Genomic DNA, 16,636 nt, shown 5'->3' on the forward strand with positions numbered 1-16,636 from the left:
TTATATGCATTTAATTATTATTATTATTACTGTTTAAATACTTGTATAATGTATATTTTAAGTTGCATTATTTATTTATTCATTTAATTTATTTATATTCCGCCCTTCTCACCCTGGAGGGGACTCAGGGCAACTCACAACAAAGGCAAAATTCAATGCCTTGACTATATATCAGCATAAAACAACATAAACGTTAAAATCATATCATTAAAACATATTGATTAAGACAGTTATTTAAAATCACACAATCCGAGAACATAAGTCATGAGCCATTCCAACTGTCATCTATACTTTACAATGCTTTTAGGTGGGAGCAGCAGTTTCCATATGGAGAGAAAAAGCGGGAGATAAATAAACATAATAATAATACATAGAGTTTATATAAAACCAAATTCTCTCAGTACTATGAAAAATATGGCTTGCCCTGACATAAGCACATTCTTTTGAAAATGAATAATTTGCCACTCTCTACTATATGGATGGAGAATGTGTGCTTTATGTTCTGCTGGATGGCAATTCTACTTGTTCTTTAATGCAGGGACTTTTTCACTTCAACCCCTTTCTGCCCAAGAAATATTTATATAACCCAGTGTATAGGTAAGCCACTCTTGAGTCCCCTTCGGGGTGAGGATAGTGGGGTATAAATATAGTAATAAATAAATAAATAGGTATAGATATAAAGATTAAACATTTACTAAAAATAAACCAGCATTTGCAAGGTTTGTGAAACAGGCTAATTTTCTTTTCTGTGGAGTACAGCTGAAACACTTAATGCAGCATCCACTGTAAAGAGTGCATGTTGTGGCTAATGGATTTGTGTTGTTTTGAGTCTCCCTGTGGAGAACAAAAGCAGGGTATAAATAAACATAATAATGATAACAATAATTGTGTAAATGGGCAACATTCAGAAACCTTTTACTGTTGCCAATTTTTTGCAACACCAACATTAAGCTGAGGGAACCCCAAATGGGGTGAGTATCCATAGTTTAAGAAGTGGTGCCCTAGGGTCCTGGGTAAGATGGCCAGGGCTGATGGGAATTGCAACCAAATGACTTGGAAGGCTACATGTTTCCCGTGCCTGTTACGCTGCTACCATTTTCAGTCATATTGACTTTTGAGAAACGAATGCTTTAGTATGCTTTAACTGTACATTCATCCTTGCCTCGATCTCAAAATTTGTCCAAATGACATTGATTTCCATTTGCAATTCTTTTTTCTGCTTCCCCCCACTCTTTCTCCTCAAAATGGATTAAAGAGAGGAAATGAAAGAGCACTTGGATGGACTGCTATGGCACATCTACACTGTCAGATTAATTCAGCTTTAACTACCACAACTCAATGCTATGGAATCCTGGGAGTTGTAGCTCTTCAAGGTTTTTAGCCCTCTCTGGAAAAGAGTCCTGAAGCTTTCTCACCGATTCTTGTTCCCACAACAAGTCACATTTTCAAAATCCAATTTTAACACGGACAGAAAGTGAGGTGAAATATCAACAGGGGCATAAACAGCAAATCTAATAGCACAGGGGTGTTAACCCTTCCCTATGCTATCCAAAGCACTTTTTTTTTGTCTTGTCAGGAGTCGCTCCTGTTGTGAGAGAATTGGCCGTCTGCAAAGACGTTGCCCAGGGGACGCCCGGATGATTTGATGTTTTTATCATTGTTGTGGGAGGCTTCTCTCATGTCCCCGCATAAGGAGCTGGAGCTGATAGAGGGAGCTCATCCGCCTCTCCCAGGATTTGAACCTGCGACCTGTCGGTCTTCAGTCCTGTTGGCACAGGGTTTTAACCCACTGCGCCACCGGGGGCTCCTTCAAAGCACATATGTATATGTATATGCATATGGAATTACATTTTAAAATGTACCTATTCCAACTTACAAATGAATCCAGCTTAAGAACAAATCTACAGGCCCTATCTTGTTCGTAACTTGGGAGCTGCCTATACATAAAAATGGTATTTCATCAGAAGCTATCTCTGATTTTGAATACATACTACTTGATAATTTTATTTTTCAGGCATGAAATAATAGCCATCCAGTCCTTAGGGTTAATCCCACTTGTCTTTTCATTTAACTCCAGCCTCCAAAGCCCTTACTTTAGGACAAAGGCAGCTCTGTTCGTTGTGGTCCCTAAGGAAAAAATGGTGACTGACAAGAATATATTAACATAGAAATGTTTAACTGGAGGGTATAGTGTTGTAATTACAATTTATAAACATGAGCCAAAGACATGCTGAATACACTATCTTCAATATATACTTTATGCACACACATTTTTGGATATTACGTGTTATTCTTTGCTGTACTGTACTGCAGGAAACTGACCCAGGTTGCCATACAGAGAATAAAAACTATTTAAGTGTTTTTGAGTTACATATGTTTGAACCAACGGAAACTGTAAGACACTAAACATATAAGTATTTAAATGTTTACTCTAAGTTTGTTAACAAAGGATTATAATATGGGTTATAACAATCTAACCTGAGGTTTCAGTGCTTTGAGATTGCTTTGGAACACAATTGAGGCTGGAAATAGGCAGTGTGATACAAGCAACACACCAGTAAATTATTATTATTATTCATAACTGATAATTTCCTAGCATTGCTCAAATATACAGAGTTGGAAGATGAAAGGGCTTAGAGCAGCCAAGGGCTAACTTGGGCCCTCCATGTGTTTTAGACTTCAACTCCCGCCATTCCTAACAGCCTCAGGCCCCATCCTCAGGCCCTTTCCTTTTGGACTTCAACTCCCACCATTCCTAACAGCCTCAGGCCCCTCCCTCAGGCCCTTTCCTTTTGGACTTCAACTCCCACCATTCCTAACTGCCTCAGGTCCCATCCTCAGGCCCTTTTCTTTTGGACTTCAACCCCCACCATTCCTAACAGCCCCATGCCCCATCCTAGGGTCCTTTCCTTTTGGACTTCAACCCCCACCATTCCTAACAGCCCCAGGCCCCATCCTCAGGCCCTTTCCTTTTGGACTTCAACTCCCAACATTCCTAACAGCCTCAGGCCCCATACTCAGGCCCTTTCCTTTTGGACTTCAACTCCCACCATTCCTAACAGCTTCAGGCCCTTTCCTTTTGGACTTCAACTCCCACCATTCCCAACAGCCTCAGGCCCCATCCTCAGGCCCTTTCCTTTTAGACTTCAACTTCCAACATTCCTAACAGCCTCAGGCCCCATCTTCAGGCCCTTTCCTTTTGGACTTCAACTCCCACCATTCCTAACAGCTTCTGGCCCTTCCTTTTGGAATTCAACTCCCACCATTCCCAACAGCCTCAGGCCCCATCCTCAGGCCCTTTCCTTTTGGACTTCAACTCCCACCATTCCTAACAGCTTCAGGCCCTTTACTTTTGGACTTCAACTCCCACCATTCCCAACAGCCTCAGGCCCCATCCTCACGCCCCTTCCTTTTGGACTTCAACTCCCACCATTCCTAACAGCTTCAGGCCCTTTCCTTTTGGACTTCAACTCCCACCATTCCCAACAGCCTCAGGCCCCATCCTCAGGCCCTTTCCTTTTGGACTTCAACTTCCAACATTCCTAACAGCCTCAGGCCCCATCTTCAGGCCCTTTCCTTTTGGACTTCAACTCCCACCATTCCTAACAGCTTCTGGCCCTTCCTTTTGGAATTCAACTCCCACCATTCCCAACAGCCTCAGGCCCCATCCTCAGGCCCTTTCCTTTTGGACTTCAACTCCCACCATTCCTAACAGCTTCAGGCCCTTTACTTTTGGACTTCAACTCCCACCATTCCCAACAGCCTCAGGCCCCATCCTCACGCCCCTTCCTTTTGGACTTCAACTCCCACCATTCCCAACAGCCTCAGGCCCCATCCTCTGGCCCTTTCCTTTTGGACTTCAACTCCCACCATTCCTAACAGCTTTAGGCCCCTTCCTCAGGCCCTTTCCTTTTGGACTTCCACCATTCCTAACAGCCTTCCTTTTCCTCCTAGCCCGCTTAAGGAATGGCGGGAGTAGAAGTCCAAAACCCCTGAAGGGCCCAAGTTCACCCTTGGCTGGCCTAGAGAAGCCCTTTCCCCTTTTCTTGTGGACATAATCCTGTTCAGCTCCTGAGCAGCTACAGTGGTTCCCAGACTTAAATTCCCAGAAGCCTAAGCCAAGGAAGGCCAATGGGAAGGAATTTTGGGTGTTTAAGTTCCCCACAATCGAATTCTGGGAGTTGAAGTCCATAAACACCTTCCCCAACAACAAAAAGCCTAGGTAGGCAGGAGAAGGTGTGAGGACTACGACACCCATAATGCTCCGCGAAGACTTGCTGGCGAAGGACTGCAGCTTGCCTCTTCATCCTATCGCGAGAAGGCGCGCTATTTCTGCCAGTCACTCTGAGGTAAGATGTGTTGTGAGAAGAGGGGCTCTTGTTCTTGCGCATGCGGCCTTTTTCAAATTAAATGTTGAGTTTCCCGGATGGAAAAAAAAAAGGAGTAACCGAAGGGTCACGTGATGGGCTGGTTTTATTTTTTTAGGTTCCCGCCTCCCGCCCGCGCGCATTTTTCCCCCTTTCTCTTCGCCTTCCCCGCGTGGCAGCGGCCGTTGGCTTTCAGGGGAGCCTTTTGGTGAGCGCGAGGGCGCCTCGAGAAGGCCCCTTATTGGCGGAGCCTCGGACGCAGGTAGGAGGGAGGGCCCGCGCCTCTGCCTCTCCAAGGGGGGGCGGAAGGCAGTTAGGCCTCAGGCCTCGAAATCGCCTCAGACGAGGAGGCCGAACGCACGGGATCCCCTTAACTCTGAAGGCCGCCACCAGCAGAACCTCCGCCCGTTGCCCTCTCTAGGCCTTTAGAGGCCTTCATTCAGCAAAGGGAGATGGATTTCGAGATGGGAGGCCGGGTTCAGGCCTAGCTGGAGTGGAGTCAGACTGCGTTCATTCAACAACAGGAATGGGTAGGCTGTTAGGAATTGTGGGAGTTGTCATCCAAAACACCTGGAGGGCCGAAGTTTGCCCATGCCTGCTCGACAGCGAAAGTAGTGTCAAACTGTAGTTCTTCAGAGGCCCTTCCTACACTGCTATATAAAATCCAGGTTATCTGCGTTGAACTGGATTATATGGCCTAAATTCAGTCTTCTCAGGGCCCTTCTTTTTTCATACTGCAGATACTGTCATCTTCATGCAGAGGTTTCCTGATTCTTGAGCATTAGTTTAAGACAGGGGTCCTCAAACTTTTTAAACAGTTTTTGAATTTCCTATGCACACTGCACATATCTTGTTTGTAGTGCAAAAACCAATTTTAACAAATTAAATTTATTCGTATTTCAATGGGAAGTGTGGGCCTGCTTTTGACTGATGAGATAAGGTTGTTGTTGTTGTTGCTGTTGTGTGCTTTCAAGTCGTTTCAGACTTAGGTTGATCCTGAGTGAGGGCCGGGTAAAGGACCTTGGAGGGCCTCATCCAGGCCTTAGTTTGAGGACCCCTGGTTTAAGACAGGAGTCCTCAAACTAAGGGTCGAATACGGCCCTCCATGGTCATTTACCCGGCCCTTGCTCAGGGTCAACCTAAGTCTGAAATGACTTGAAAGCACACAACAATCCTATCTCATCAGCCAAAAGCAGGCCCACACTTCCTATTGAAATACTAATAATTTTATATTTGTTTAAATTGTTTTTCATTTTATTGTTTTTAAGTGTTTTTTTGCACTACAAATAATATATGTGCAGTGTGCATAGGAATTCATTCATGCTTTTTTCAAATTATAATCCAGCCCTCCAACAGTTTTAGGGACTGTGACCTGGCCCTCTATTTTAAAAGTTTGAGGACCCCTGGTTTAAGAGTTCCCCAAAGGTTAACAAAGAAACAATGGCCCTTCCACACAGCTCTGTATCCCAGAATATCAAGGCAGAAAATCCCACATCATCTGAGTGTGGACTCAGATAACTCATTTCAAAGCAGATACTGTGGGACTTTCTGCCTTGATATTCTGGGATATAAGGCTGTGTGGAAGGGCCACCCATTTCTTTTGTTAACCATTGGGGAGCTCTTAAACGAATGCTCAGGAATCAGGACACCTCTGCATGAACATGATCGTATCTGCAGCACAAAAAAAGAAGGCATTTTTTCCCAATAAGGTCTATCACGGAACCTCTAATAGTCCTTGGGTTCCAGAGTAACCTTTCCTGGAAAGGTTTCTCTGGAAGAGAACTTGACAAATCGATGGCAAACTTTGGATAACAAATGAACAACGTATACTTTTAGCAATCTTGGGTGCATCCAGACAGCCCTATAACCTGGAAACATTCAAGTTTTTTAAAAAACGCGTATGTTCCCAGGTCCAAATCCATGTACGCCCCAAAAAGCTCGTGCTCTCTGGGGCACGTGTCCAGATGCGCTCCCAGAACCTTCCAGGAGAGCTCCCAGACACCCTAACCCCCTCCCCAAACCCCTTTGAAAAATAACAGAATTTACCCAGCCTCCATTAGTGTAGTGCAGTAGCTCTCCTGGCATGTAGGAATGACGTGCCAGGAGAGCTCCAGCAACACACTAATGGAGGTCAGGTAAGCTCTTTTGTTTAAAAAAAGGTGGATTGGGGGAGGGGGTTGGTGTCCTTGCCGTTTTCTGGGCTAATGTAGCCCGGAGGAACGTGGGACTACTGTCTGGACTGCCCTCTCAAAAGTCCAGAACTTTCGAGGGAGCAGTCAAGACAGCGGAAGTATTGCGTTTGTCCCGCGCCTTTCAAGAAGGTGCGGAATAATCCCACTAACAAATTAATTCACGACAAACCAGGGCTTTCCTGGTTTATGGTGAATGAATTTGTTTTTCTGTGGGACGTTATCTGAACAGCCCACTTTAAAGTGCGGGTACTACTGCTATAAAGAGGCTGTCTAGATGTGTCCCTTTTTCTTTTTTTTTTTCAATTGATTGGCTTACAAATCCCTGCATAGATGGAGGGTAAGGCCACTGCCTCATTATTCTCTCTTCCCCTTTGCTAATGTTTCACTGATCAAGCTGAACTTGCTTAGCCAGTACATGAGTGCTGATCAGTGTTGGCCTTGGAAAGCACATTCCAAGCAACTGTTATGGCAGAGCTCCAAGGCAGGGCACGGCATATGCTCTGAAGGCATATGTGGTTTTCTTTTGTTTTAATGCTTTCTTTGAGATGAAGACAGAGTATAAGGACTGTTTCTTAGAAGGCTTGTTCTTTCTGTTACTCAAAGAGAAAGGGCAAATATGCAAATGCATATGACTGGTAGTGGCTCCTCACAATTACTGTGGCATTTGAGCATTTGCTGCCATGTACTCATGCATCATGAAGTGGGGACAGAATGACACATCTCAATTCTTCTGTACATCAGAAACTGGAAAGCAGAAAGATGAATTATATTTATGTACATTTGAATTTTAATGTCATGAGTTGCAAACAGGTTTGCTGTATTTCCTTTAACAGCTTTCTATCCCACCTCCCCAAAGCTATTAGAATACCCCCCCCCCCGCACGCGCATACACATACACATTGTGGTTTAGACTTTTGTGGGCTTGATTATACACAGATTTGGATAAAAAATGTTATCTCTAGGTCCTCCAAAGTAACTGGTCAATTCCCCCCAGTCATGCTGGATAACCTAGAGAACACTTCTCTAGAAATATGGGTCATCCAATGTGATTCTGTGTTCAAAAAGCAGATGTTGACCATAGAGTCATACATATAGCGTTAGAAATTCTCAGAGAGGTATTCTCTCAGTAAAAAAAGCAATGTATTTATGTATTTGTGCTTTTCATCCCTAACCCAAGTGAATGTGAAGGGTTGGCTGTAATCTGCAAACTTTTATGCAGAAAGCAGCCAGAAAAAAAAATTGATCCCTTCTTTTCCTCCCTCACCATCGCACACTGGTTGTCTCACTCTCTCTACTTGTCCTCTCTTTCCTTTTAATGTATTATACCTGGAATGGAAATTCCACTTCAGATAGCTCAAGTCACATTTGCTATAGTCATTTGCTTAAAGGAATTTTGAGCAGATTAAGAAGTGGGTATATAACTTGTTTCAGCCATGGTTCCAGAGAAGCATTTACAGGCTGGATGCAGATAAAGTGCCTTTACCTCCACTGTTATAAAAACAGTTCAGGCTGATTGCAGAAAGAAAGCACTCAGCATGGTTAGACTTGGAGAAATTGAAGCCACTTTGACTGCATCAGTATGGAAACCAATCTGGCTAATAAAAAAGAACCTTTTGTTGCAGTATTTAGTAAGTATGTAAAGACAAAACTACTTTAGCAGCCAGGCTTTGTACTTTATTTTTTTCAGGTACAGCCACATTTCTTCAGAATCCTTCGATCTTGCTTCATAAACACCACGAATCTGCAGCAGCTATGTCTGATGAAAGGCAACACCTTTCTGGTGCAGCAAAAAGGAAAAGGGAGTTAAAGGCAGCTTACCCATCTAAGTCAAAGCGTGCTCTTATGAATTTTATAACAGTAGATAATACAGGTGAATCTTCTGTAGACACTGGAATGTGTATGGGTGCTGGCTGTCAGGAAGTGACTGTTCTAAATAGTCAGACTACAGATGAGCCAACAATTACTGCATCCTCATCTCAAACAGAAGTTAAGATGCACATATCTGAAGATTACAAAACAGATGTAACTATGGTGGATGAGCTGGTCACGGCTACCACTGAGTACAGTCCATCAATTTTAGACGATCCAGGTCTGTGGGTGGATATGAATAGTGATATGAGAGATTTCCTTGTATTGAATGGTCCACAGCAAGTGAAAATATTCAGTTTCCCAAAAGATTCTGTAAAGAGAAGCTTCCATCGCATGTATTACTGGCGTGAACTACCTAATGGGGACAAGTTGGAAAGACCATGGCTTATGTATTCAAAGACCCAGAATGCTGCATACTGTTTTTGCTGCAAACTTTTCCAGCCCAATACTTTATTTGCATTATGTTCTAACGGAACAAAGGATTGGAGAAACTTGGCTAGAAATTTAGCGAGCCATGAAAAGACACCTTATCACCAGAAAGCGTTTTGTAGCTGGAAAGAGCTTGAGGTACGGCTAAAATTGAAGGTAAACATAGATGATAAAGATCAAGAAAAGATGGCATCTGAGACCCATCACTGGCAAAATGTTATGAAGAGGCTCATTGGCATTGTGAAAGTGCTTGCTGCTCAAAATCTCTCATTGTATGGAACTTCAGATCAGCTCTTTGTGCCAGATAATGGTAATTTTCTTAAAATTGTGGAATTGATGGGAGAGTTTGATTCTGTACTTAAAGAGCATTTAAGAAGAGTAACCACCAAAGAAATCCATAGCCATTATCTGGGGAAAACAACTCAAAATGAGATCATTCAGTTACTGGCAACAGAAGTAAAACACAAGATTTTGTCACTTCTTAAGTCTGCAAAATATTACTCTATCGTTTTGGATTGCACAGTTGGCAACAGCCATGTTGAACAAATGATCTTAATGGTGCGTTTTGTAACTGCAGTAGAAGCAACTGCAAATGTTGCTGCAGTGGTGAACATCAGAGAACATTTCTTAGAATTTATTGATGTAGATGATGCTAAAGGATATAGTATGGCAAATGTCCTCCTTAAGAGGCTGGAAGAAATGGGTATTGCAATAGTAGATATGAGAGGACAGAGTTATGATAATGGAGCCAACATGAAAGGGAAGAACAGTGGGCTGCAAACATGGCTGCAGGAGTTAAACCCCTGTGCCTTTTTTGTCCCATGCAATTCCCATTCATTGAACATAGTAGTCACAGATGCTGCATCTAATTTTAGTGAAGCTGTTGAATTTTTTAATGCAGTCAAAAGTATCTATGTTTTTTTCTCTGTATCAGCACGTCGATGGGAAGTTCTTAAGCAGTATCTGGGAACTTTCAATCTTACTCCAAAATCTACAAGGTGGGAAAGTAGTGTAGAGGCAATAAAGGTTATCAGATATCGGATTGAGGAAGTATATGATGCTATAAATGCAGTTATGGAGGATGGTGCTTTGACAAGAGCTGCTCATAGCAAAACACAGGTAGAGGGGGAGAGAGTAGCAGGTAATATATGCAATTTCAAGTTTCTGTGTTGTCTAGTTTTGTGGCATGACATATTGTTAGAAATAAATGTTGTGAACGAGAAACTGCAGGAAGTCAACCTCGATATTATTGGAGTAGTAAAACAACTTGATAAAACAAAGTTATATCTCCAGTGTTATTGGTCAGATGAGGGATTTGAAAATATTCTGAAAAGTGCACAGAAATTAGCAGAAGAGCTTGATATTGATGTTGATTTCCCACCTGTACAAGAACTTAGATCTCGTCACATCACAGATTTTCATTTTGAAGCAAGAGATCTAATCAGAGACCCCAAACAATACTTCAGAGTTAAATTTTTTAACCAAGTCCTAGCCTGTGCTATCCAGTCAGTTGAAGAATGTTTCTTGCAACTCAAGGAACACAGTAATATATTTGGGATGCTATATGATATAAAATGTCTCAATGAAATTACACCTGAGGATCTCCGACAGCAGTGTGGAGCTCTAGAAAAAGTTCTAACTCATGGCAAATTGCGTGACATTGATGGAAATGATTTACATGATGAACTGAAAGCACTCTCCAAATATGTTCCTGTGGGCTCAACTCCAAAGGACGTTTTGGAATATATTTGTGCAAAAAGAATAGTCACCTTATTTCCAAATACTTTTATTGCTCTACGCATACTTCTAACACTTCCTATAACAGTTGCCAGCAGAGGCCATTGTTTGTCCAAGCTGCAGTTGATAAAAACACATTTGTACTCTACAATGATGCAGGACAGAATAGAGGGACTTGCAGTTGTAGCGATTGAACATGAACTGGCTGAAATTATTGATCTTAAAGAAGCCGTTCATATATTTGCAACTAAGAAGGCACAGAGATCACCATTTTGATTATTCTGCCTTGAATCCCATGCCAGGAGATAGGGAATTAAATAAATAAATGCATTCTTCATATAGGGTGAAGTAACGAAGAAATTCATATATTTGCAACAGAAGATGACTATTTTGATATTTTGAATGGGAACAATTTCTTATCTGTGCTGATTAGAAGGGTTTATTGTTTGGAAGCTTTCAAGTTAGTTAATGACTTTGAAGATCCAGACTGAGTCCCAACACTTTTCTCTTGGTGAGTGCAGAGCACATTCATGAAACATGTGGACACTTGAGAAACTTGCAACAGCCATAACACATCTTTCTTGTACTCTCGTCCTCATCCTCCTAAAGAGTTTCCAGATTACTGTTCTCTTACTTGGAATGAGTCTTGCTACATCACTCCTGAAACCTGAGCCAGCTAAACAAAAATAGTTTCCGGTGAGTCTTTATCAAAATGATTTACAGTTTATTATTTTCATTAAAACTGCGTTGTCCTTTTAAAAATATAATTTAAGGAGAGGGAAATTTTCTGTATGTGTATTTTTGAGGTTTTAATGTACTTTATCGAGGGATATCACAGGGTGGTTTATAACCCATACTACCTTATTCAAGAGTAAATCAATTTGTATTAAAAGATTCACAAGACTCCCTTTCCCTTCCTTTTTATACCAAACCAAGCTAAAATTACAGTCTCTTAGAAAATCCTGCTGTCGGAGGATTATAAAACAAAGTGCTTGTAACCTCAACCCAGAAATGGCTTTACTATGAAAGAATAGTGAGCATAGATATTTTAATGTGCAATTACTGCTGGTTTTCCCCCAGACTTTCTTGATTAAAGCAACTTGGTTTAATGGGCCACATTAAAGTTTCATTAGGTGTTTTATTCAAGAAACAATGTGGAAAATTTACTTCCCATATTGATTATTTTGAGTTATTTCCAGTCTATGAAGTTGTCTTAGCAATGATGAATTAGACAGCTAAAGATCATTACTGTAGTTGATGTCTTCATAAATCAGTAGCACCAGCTGGATGTCCCAGCCCTAATGATAAATTGCCTCTTTGTCAGTGGTGAGATTGGTTAGAGAGTCATCATATAGACCTGACCTGTGCCCTTTTCACTGTTTATTTAAGTCTGGGGATTTCATTTTATTGAAGCCTTGGGTTGATGATGCTAAAGGACTTGGTTCTCAGATTGAACCCAATACACGTGGGTTTGTTTGATGGCTTATGACAACAGCGTAATAATGTATTGCCCATAACAAACAGAAGACGCTCTTTAGTGAGGGCGTTTTAAGTAAAAGCTTATAAGAACAATTTTCATATAACATAACCTTCCATCATGTCGTCCCTCACAGTTTTGGTGGGAAAATACAATAAAATACTCAGCGTCTTTCCATCTTTTAATTACTGCAGCTAGAGTGAATAACACTAACAATGTCGTATAGTTATTTTTATGTACAATGCATGAATATTGCCTTTTCTTTTTTCAGCATTTTTCTAAATAGGATGGCCAAATAATCAAAGATCAAAGGAGAAAAGATTTCTAAGGAAAAATCTGGAGGTTTTTTTGTTGGGAGGAGGGGAGTCAACTTGATTATGGACAAACTTGGAAATAATAGCAGTACATGCAAACCTGTGGGTACCAAAAACAAAGAAACAATATATTTTGGAAACAAGTGTTTCCAAAATAGACTCAATTATTTAATTGTTGAATGGTGAGTCAACACATAGATTAACCTAATACAGTAAACCTAACAGAATGTAGGCCATGTTTACAAATATATGCAACATGGCAAATGTGCAAGTTTACAAGATAAATAATATGCCAAAATTACACACACCCCATGCATGTTTTATGCTCTTAAAAATGTTTCTGTGTTTCTGTGGATGTTGACTGTTAACTCTCTCAGCTTCAACATATAAAATGACAGTATGCAAATAGTGTTACCATTGTCACTTTATGAGATGTTCTCTGGGAATTTTTCACTTCTCATTCCATAGAAATTGTTACAAACAAAATTTGCTGTGTGTGATGAGCCAGTTGAAATATCTCACTTTACGGAATAATAAGATATTTTTGTCTCTACTAGTGACTATACTTGTGTATAAATTAAGTATGTTATCAATTCCAAGATAATTATATTTGTACTCAAAGGATTGTATAATTTTTTTTCTAGACGATAATCTTACGCATAAGAAGTAATATCAATTATCTTACCTCATATGTTTTATCTTTTTGTGTAGAACAATCATGGTTTCATCTTGCCTTTACAATAGAGATCAGGGTGAGTGTGACTTTTTATCTTACGTAGGACAAAAATCATGCTCTTTAGTAAAATTAGTTTTCAGTAGATGCATAGTCATTTTTTAAAAAAATAATGTCAAATTAAGATAAACATCAAGTAGTTGGGTTGTTGTAGGTTTTTTCGGGCTATATGGCCATGGTCTAGAGGCATTCTTTTCTGACGTTTCACCTGCATCTATGGCAAGCATGCTCAAAGGTAGTGAGGTCTCACTACCTCTGAGGATGCTTGTCATAGATGCAGGCGAAACGTCAGGAGAGAATGCCTCTAGACCAAGGCCATATAGCCCAAAAAAACCAACAACCCAGTGATTCCGGCCATGAAAGCCTTTGACAATAGTTGTAGTTGATTCTGAGTCTGAAATTATGTGTCTCACATGCACACTTTTTTTCCTGGTGTTTGCAAGTATAAAAATAAGGAAATATTTTAATGTAAAAAATATTTGTTTTACATAGTGTACTTGTGTTTGAGAGAGTATATGTGTATGTGTTATAAAATCGTATTGCTGGCACAATGATGATATCCTTTTGCCGTTTACCCATCTGAATAAATCCTGATGTGTTCTTTCCTAATTCTGAGATGCCAGTAAAGTTTTAAATAGGTTAATGAATATATGATTTGTCAGAGCTTACAAATGTTATTATTTTTTATGTTTTAGTGAATGCTTGGATCATGGGTCTTCCTGAATTTGGGGATATTCAGAAATGAGACCTTACAACATTTTCTGTTTGCAGCCATGAAAGTACTGCTTGGAGCCTGAGGTACTTAGTAAACAATATAATTCATCAAAAACTGTCAAAGTAAATTGTTTGCAAGTGTCATGAATAAATTGTACTTGGTTTTGCACTGACCTTTAACAGATACAGGCAGTCCCCGAGTTACAAACATTCGATTTATGAACTACTCATAGTTAGAAACAAGGGTGAGACATCAGGAAGTGAGAGAAAGGAAATTCACCTCTGGAAGAGTTATCATGGGGGAAAGGAGTTGCAATTGAAGCTTTTATCAGCAATCCTTGTTTCCACAATAAGCCAAATTTTTCAAAATCCAGTTGTCACAGGGACAGAAAGCAAAACAAACACCACAGGGGTATTAACCCCATCCAAAGCTTATGCTTATGAATATATACTGGAGTCACACTTTAAAATGTACCTGTTTTGACTTACGTACAAACACAACAGAACCTATCTTGTTCGTAACCTGGGGTCTGCCTGTATATGAATTATAAATAAACAATACACTTTTTAATTAAGAAAGAGATTCATCACATTGAAATGTGAAGAGAATGGGCTTAAATATTTGCAATTTCTGCACACACTCTGCACATTTAAATGCAATTTCCATGTTCAAGATTTATGTATTTTTGTTTTTCTAAATCTGATTTTTTTTCTCTCTTAAATTTCAGATTTTACAAAGGCAAGAGGAGATTGTGGAGCTAAAGGCTTCTCATGCAGTAGCAATTTTAATCTTGTCTCCCTATTCTTCCTCGACTGCGGAGTAGGCTTGGCAAATTGTGCAACTTTGCACTACATGCCCTTCTTCAAGACATAAAAGACACATAGAATGGCCATCCATGTCTGGCAATTTACCATTACAATTCTCACAACATTTGAAGTGAGTTGTTGAAGACATCAGAAGTAGCAATGAGGTAATTAAAATGCAGAAACTAAACAACAGTTGGTCCTAACTGAGGAAAGTTGGTCAGAAGTCAGTTGGTCAGACTCGGTCGTCATCTTAACAATCCAGATGAAGTTGAGATTTCTAATGTAAACTTAAGTTCCTTCCGAGGCAGCTGCACAGTGGATGGAAAAGAACTGAGGATTTGGTGGCAACCAATTACTTATATATTTTCACATGAGAGGGGGTTGCGGTGTTACCGCCAGAACTTTTTCCTGCCTAATAATGCTAAAATATTCTGAGAGACTGCGCAGTTCTCAGTACCCAGTTGTGTGATTTGCAGAGACCAGGAAGAAGAAAAACATTAAATATATAAATATTTTGAAATTCATAGAAATTCTGAAGGTTTGCTTTATATATAACCATATTAATTTTATTAGCCTGATATAGAAAGATGATTGAAGCTTCTTAATATGACATGCCCATTTCCTTTTTTTGGCAGGGTGACAAAAAAAGACAACCACTGTTGTCACTGTTATGGCTTTATTTATTTATTTACGGCATTTATATGCTGCTCTTCTCACCCCGAATGGGACTCAGAGCAGCTTACAAGTAATATGTAAATACAATAAATTGTATTATTACCATATTACTTGTAAGCTGCTCTGAGTCCCATTCGGGGTGAGAAGAGCAGCATATAAATGCCGTAAATAAATAAATAAAGCCATAACAGTGACAACAGTGGTGTAGTACAATATAGTAATATATAATACTAATATTGTACTACACCATTATACTGTGATATTATTAGTAATATTACATGTAATATAAAATATATAATTATAATGTATTATTATTAGTATTATATTGTATTACATTATAATATTATCAATATTATATGTATATACAATATATTATTACCACAGTGCAGGAAATAAGTTGGAACTGTCATCCTGGCCCCCTCTCTTCACTCTGGTCCCAGAACAGTAGTTGGTACTGGAGGGAGGGGCTCCCAAGTGATGACACAGGAGACAAGATGGGTGTTTATGATGTTTTGAAAGCCAGATTATTTTCCATCTTTTTCTAAGACGATATTTTTCAATGTTTTTTTTTCCAAGGGCTGCCTAGCAATACTGACTCTCTTTGCACTCTGTATTGGCCAACCAGTATACGGAAAATAAATTGTTCACGTTTTCAATGCTTCATTGACTTTTTCATTATTCTTTTATATCTCTTTATGTAATACAGGCAGAATATGACAGGATTCAAGATATATGAGACATATGTGGATCCTTTAAGGATGCTTGTTCATGCTTCCATATCTTATCGTTTGACCTGGGGGGTTTTTTTGGGGGGGGGGGTGGAATTAGTGTGAATGAGATGATTGAAGGAAACTAAAGGCATGCTTTTAAATTCTAATATTTTCCTAAACATGAAATGGTTTAGTAGGTAAGGTAAGTATTACTACTACAATAAGAAGTTATTTACTAATACTGAAGGGAACGGGAAAGCCAAAGCAGTATCTGCAACAAGCTAAATGACAATTCTGTCCCTAGTCATTGCTTCATTAATATAAACTCTCTTCATGGATTACATGCATGGTTGAATCACCATTTGAAGGGGCAAGTGCTCCTCCTTCACTTTCCTTAGAGATAAAGCAATGTAACTGAAGAGAAATTCCTGCTTGTGTTGAAAACTCCATAAGACACAATAAAGTGATAAGATCAGGATTCTTGCTCATGTAGAAAGTCTCTATCACAGAGTCAGAATCACAGAGTTGGAAGTGACCTCACGGGTCTAGTCCAAACTCCTGCTCAGTGCAGGATCTTCAGTTAAAGCATTCATAATAGGCAGCTGCCCAGCC

General features: G+C 40.0%; 1 protein-coding gene and 1 non-coding gene across 5 annotated transcripts; both read left to right on the forward strand.

Annotated features, from left to right (window-relative positions):
• Positions 1 to 4,438: 4,438 nt before the first annotated feature.
• On the forward strand, positions 4,439 to 15,975 carry LOC132774890 (zinc finger MYM-type protein 5-like). 4 transcript variants are annotated; one of them, XM_060775417.2, is made up of 6 exons: positions 4,636 to 4,897; positions 8,247 to 9,167; positions 11,204 to 11,290; positions 13,097 to 13,137; positions 13,814 to 13,916; positions 14,561 to 15,975. In XM_060775417.2, exons 1-3 carry the CDS (start codon positions 4,894 to 4,896, stop codon positions 11,263 to 11,265), a joined length of 987 nt encoding a protein of 328 aa, XP_060631400.2. In that variant the 5' UTR covers positions 4,636 to 4,893; the 3' UTR covers positions 11,266 to 11,290; positions 13,097 to 13,137; positions 13,814 to 13,916; positions 14,561 to 15,975. The 4 variants fall into 4 exon arrangements, 1 of the variants encoding a protein (XP_060631400.2); XR_009631452.2 differs by lacking the exons at positions 4,636 to 4,897; positions 8,247 to 9,167 and adding an exon at positions 4,439 to 4,629; XR_010909803.1 differs by lacking the exon at positions 8,247 to 9,167 and having other exon boundaries at positions 4,645 to 4,897.
• Positions 13,660 to 13,742, forward strand: LOC132775298 (small nucleolar RNA SNORD87). Its single transcript, XR_009631503.1, has one exon. It is a non-coding gene; the product is annotated as a small nucleolar RNA SNORD87 (small nucleolar RNA).
• Positions 15,976 to 16,636: the final 661 nt, after the last annotated feature.

The sequence above is a fragment of the Anolis sagrei genome, chromosome 4, assembly GCF_037176765.1.
Source record: "Anolis sagrei isolate rAnoSag1 chromosome 4, rAnoSag1.mat, whole genome shotgun sequence".
Lineage (NCBI taxonomy): Eukaryota > Metazoa > Chordata > Lepidosauria > Squamata > Dactyloidae > Anolis > Anolis sagrei.

Excerpts from the sequence above, each read along its gene's own strand:
- LOC132774890 (XM_060775417.2), top strand. Across the intron at positions 9,168-11,203 it reads GCTCTTTGTGCCAGATAATG|AGTTTCCAGATTACTGTTCT; the intron begins GTAATTTTCTTA and ends ATCCTCCTAAAG.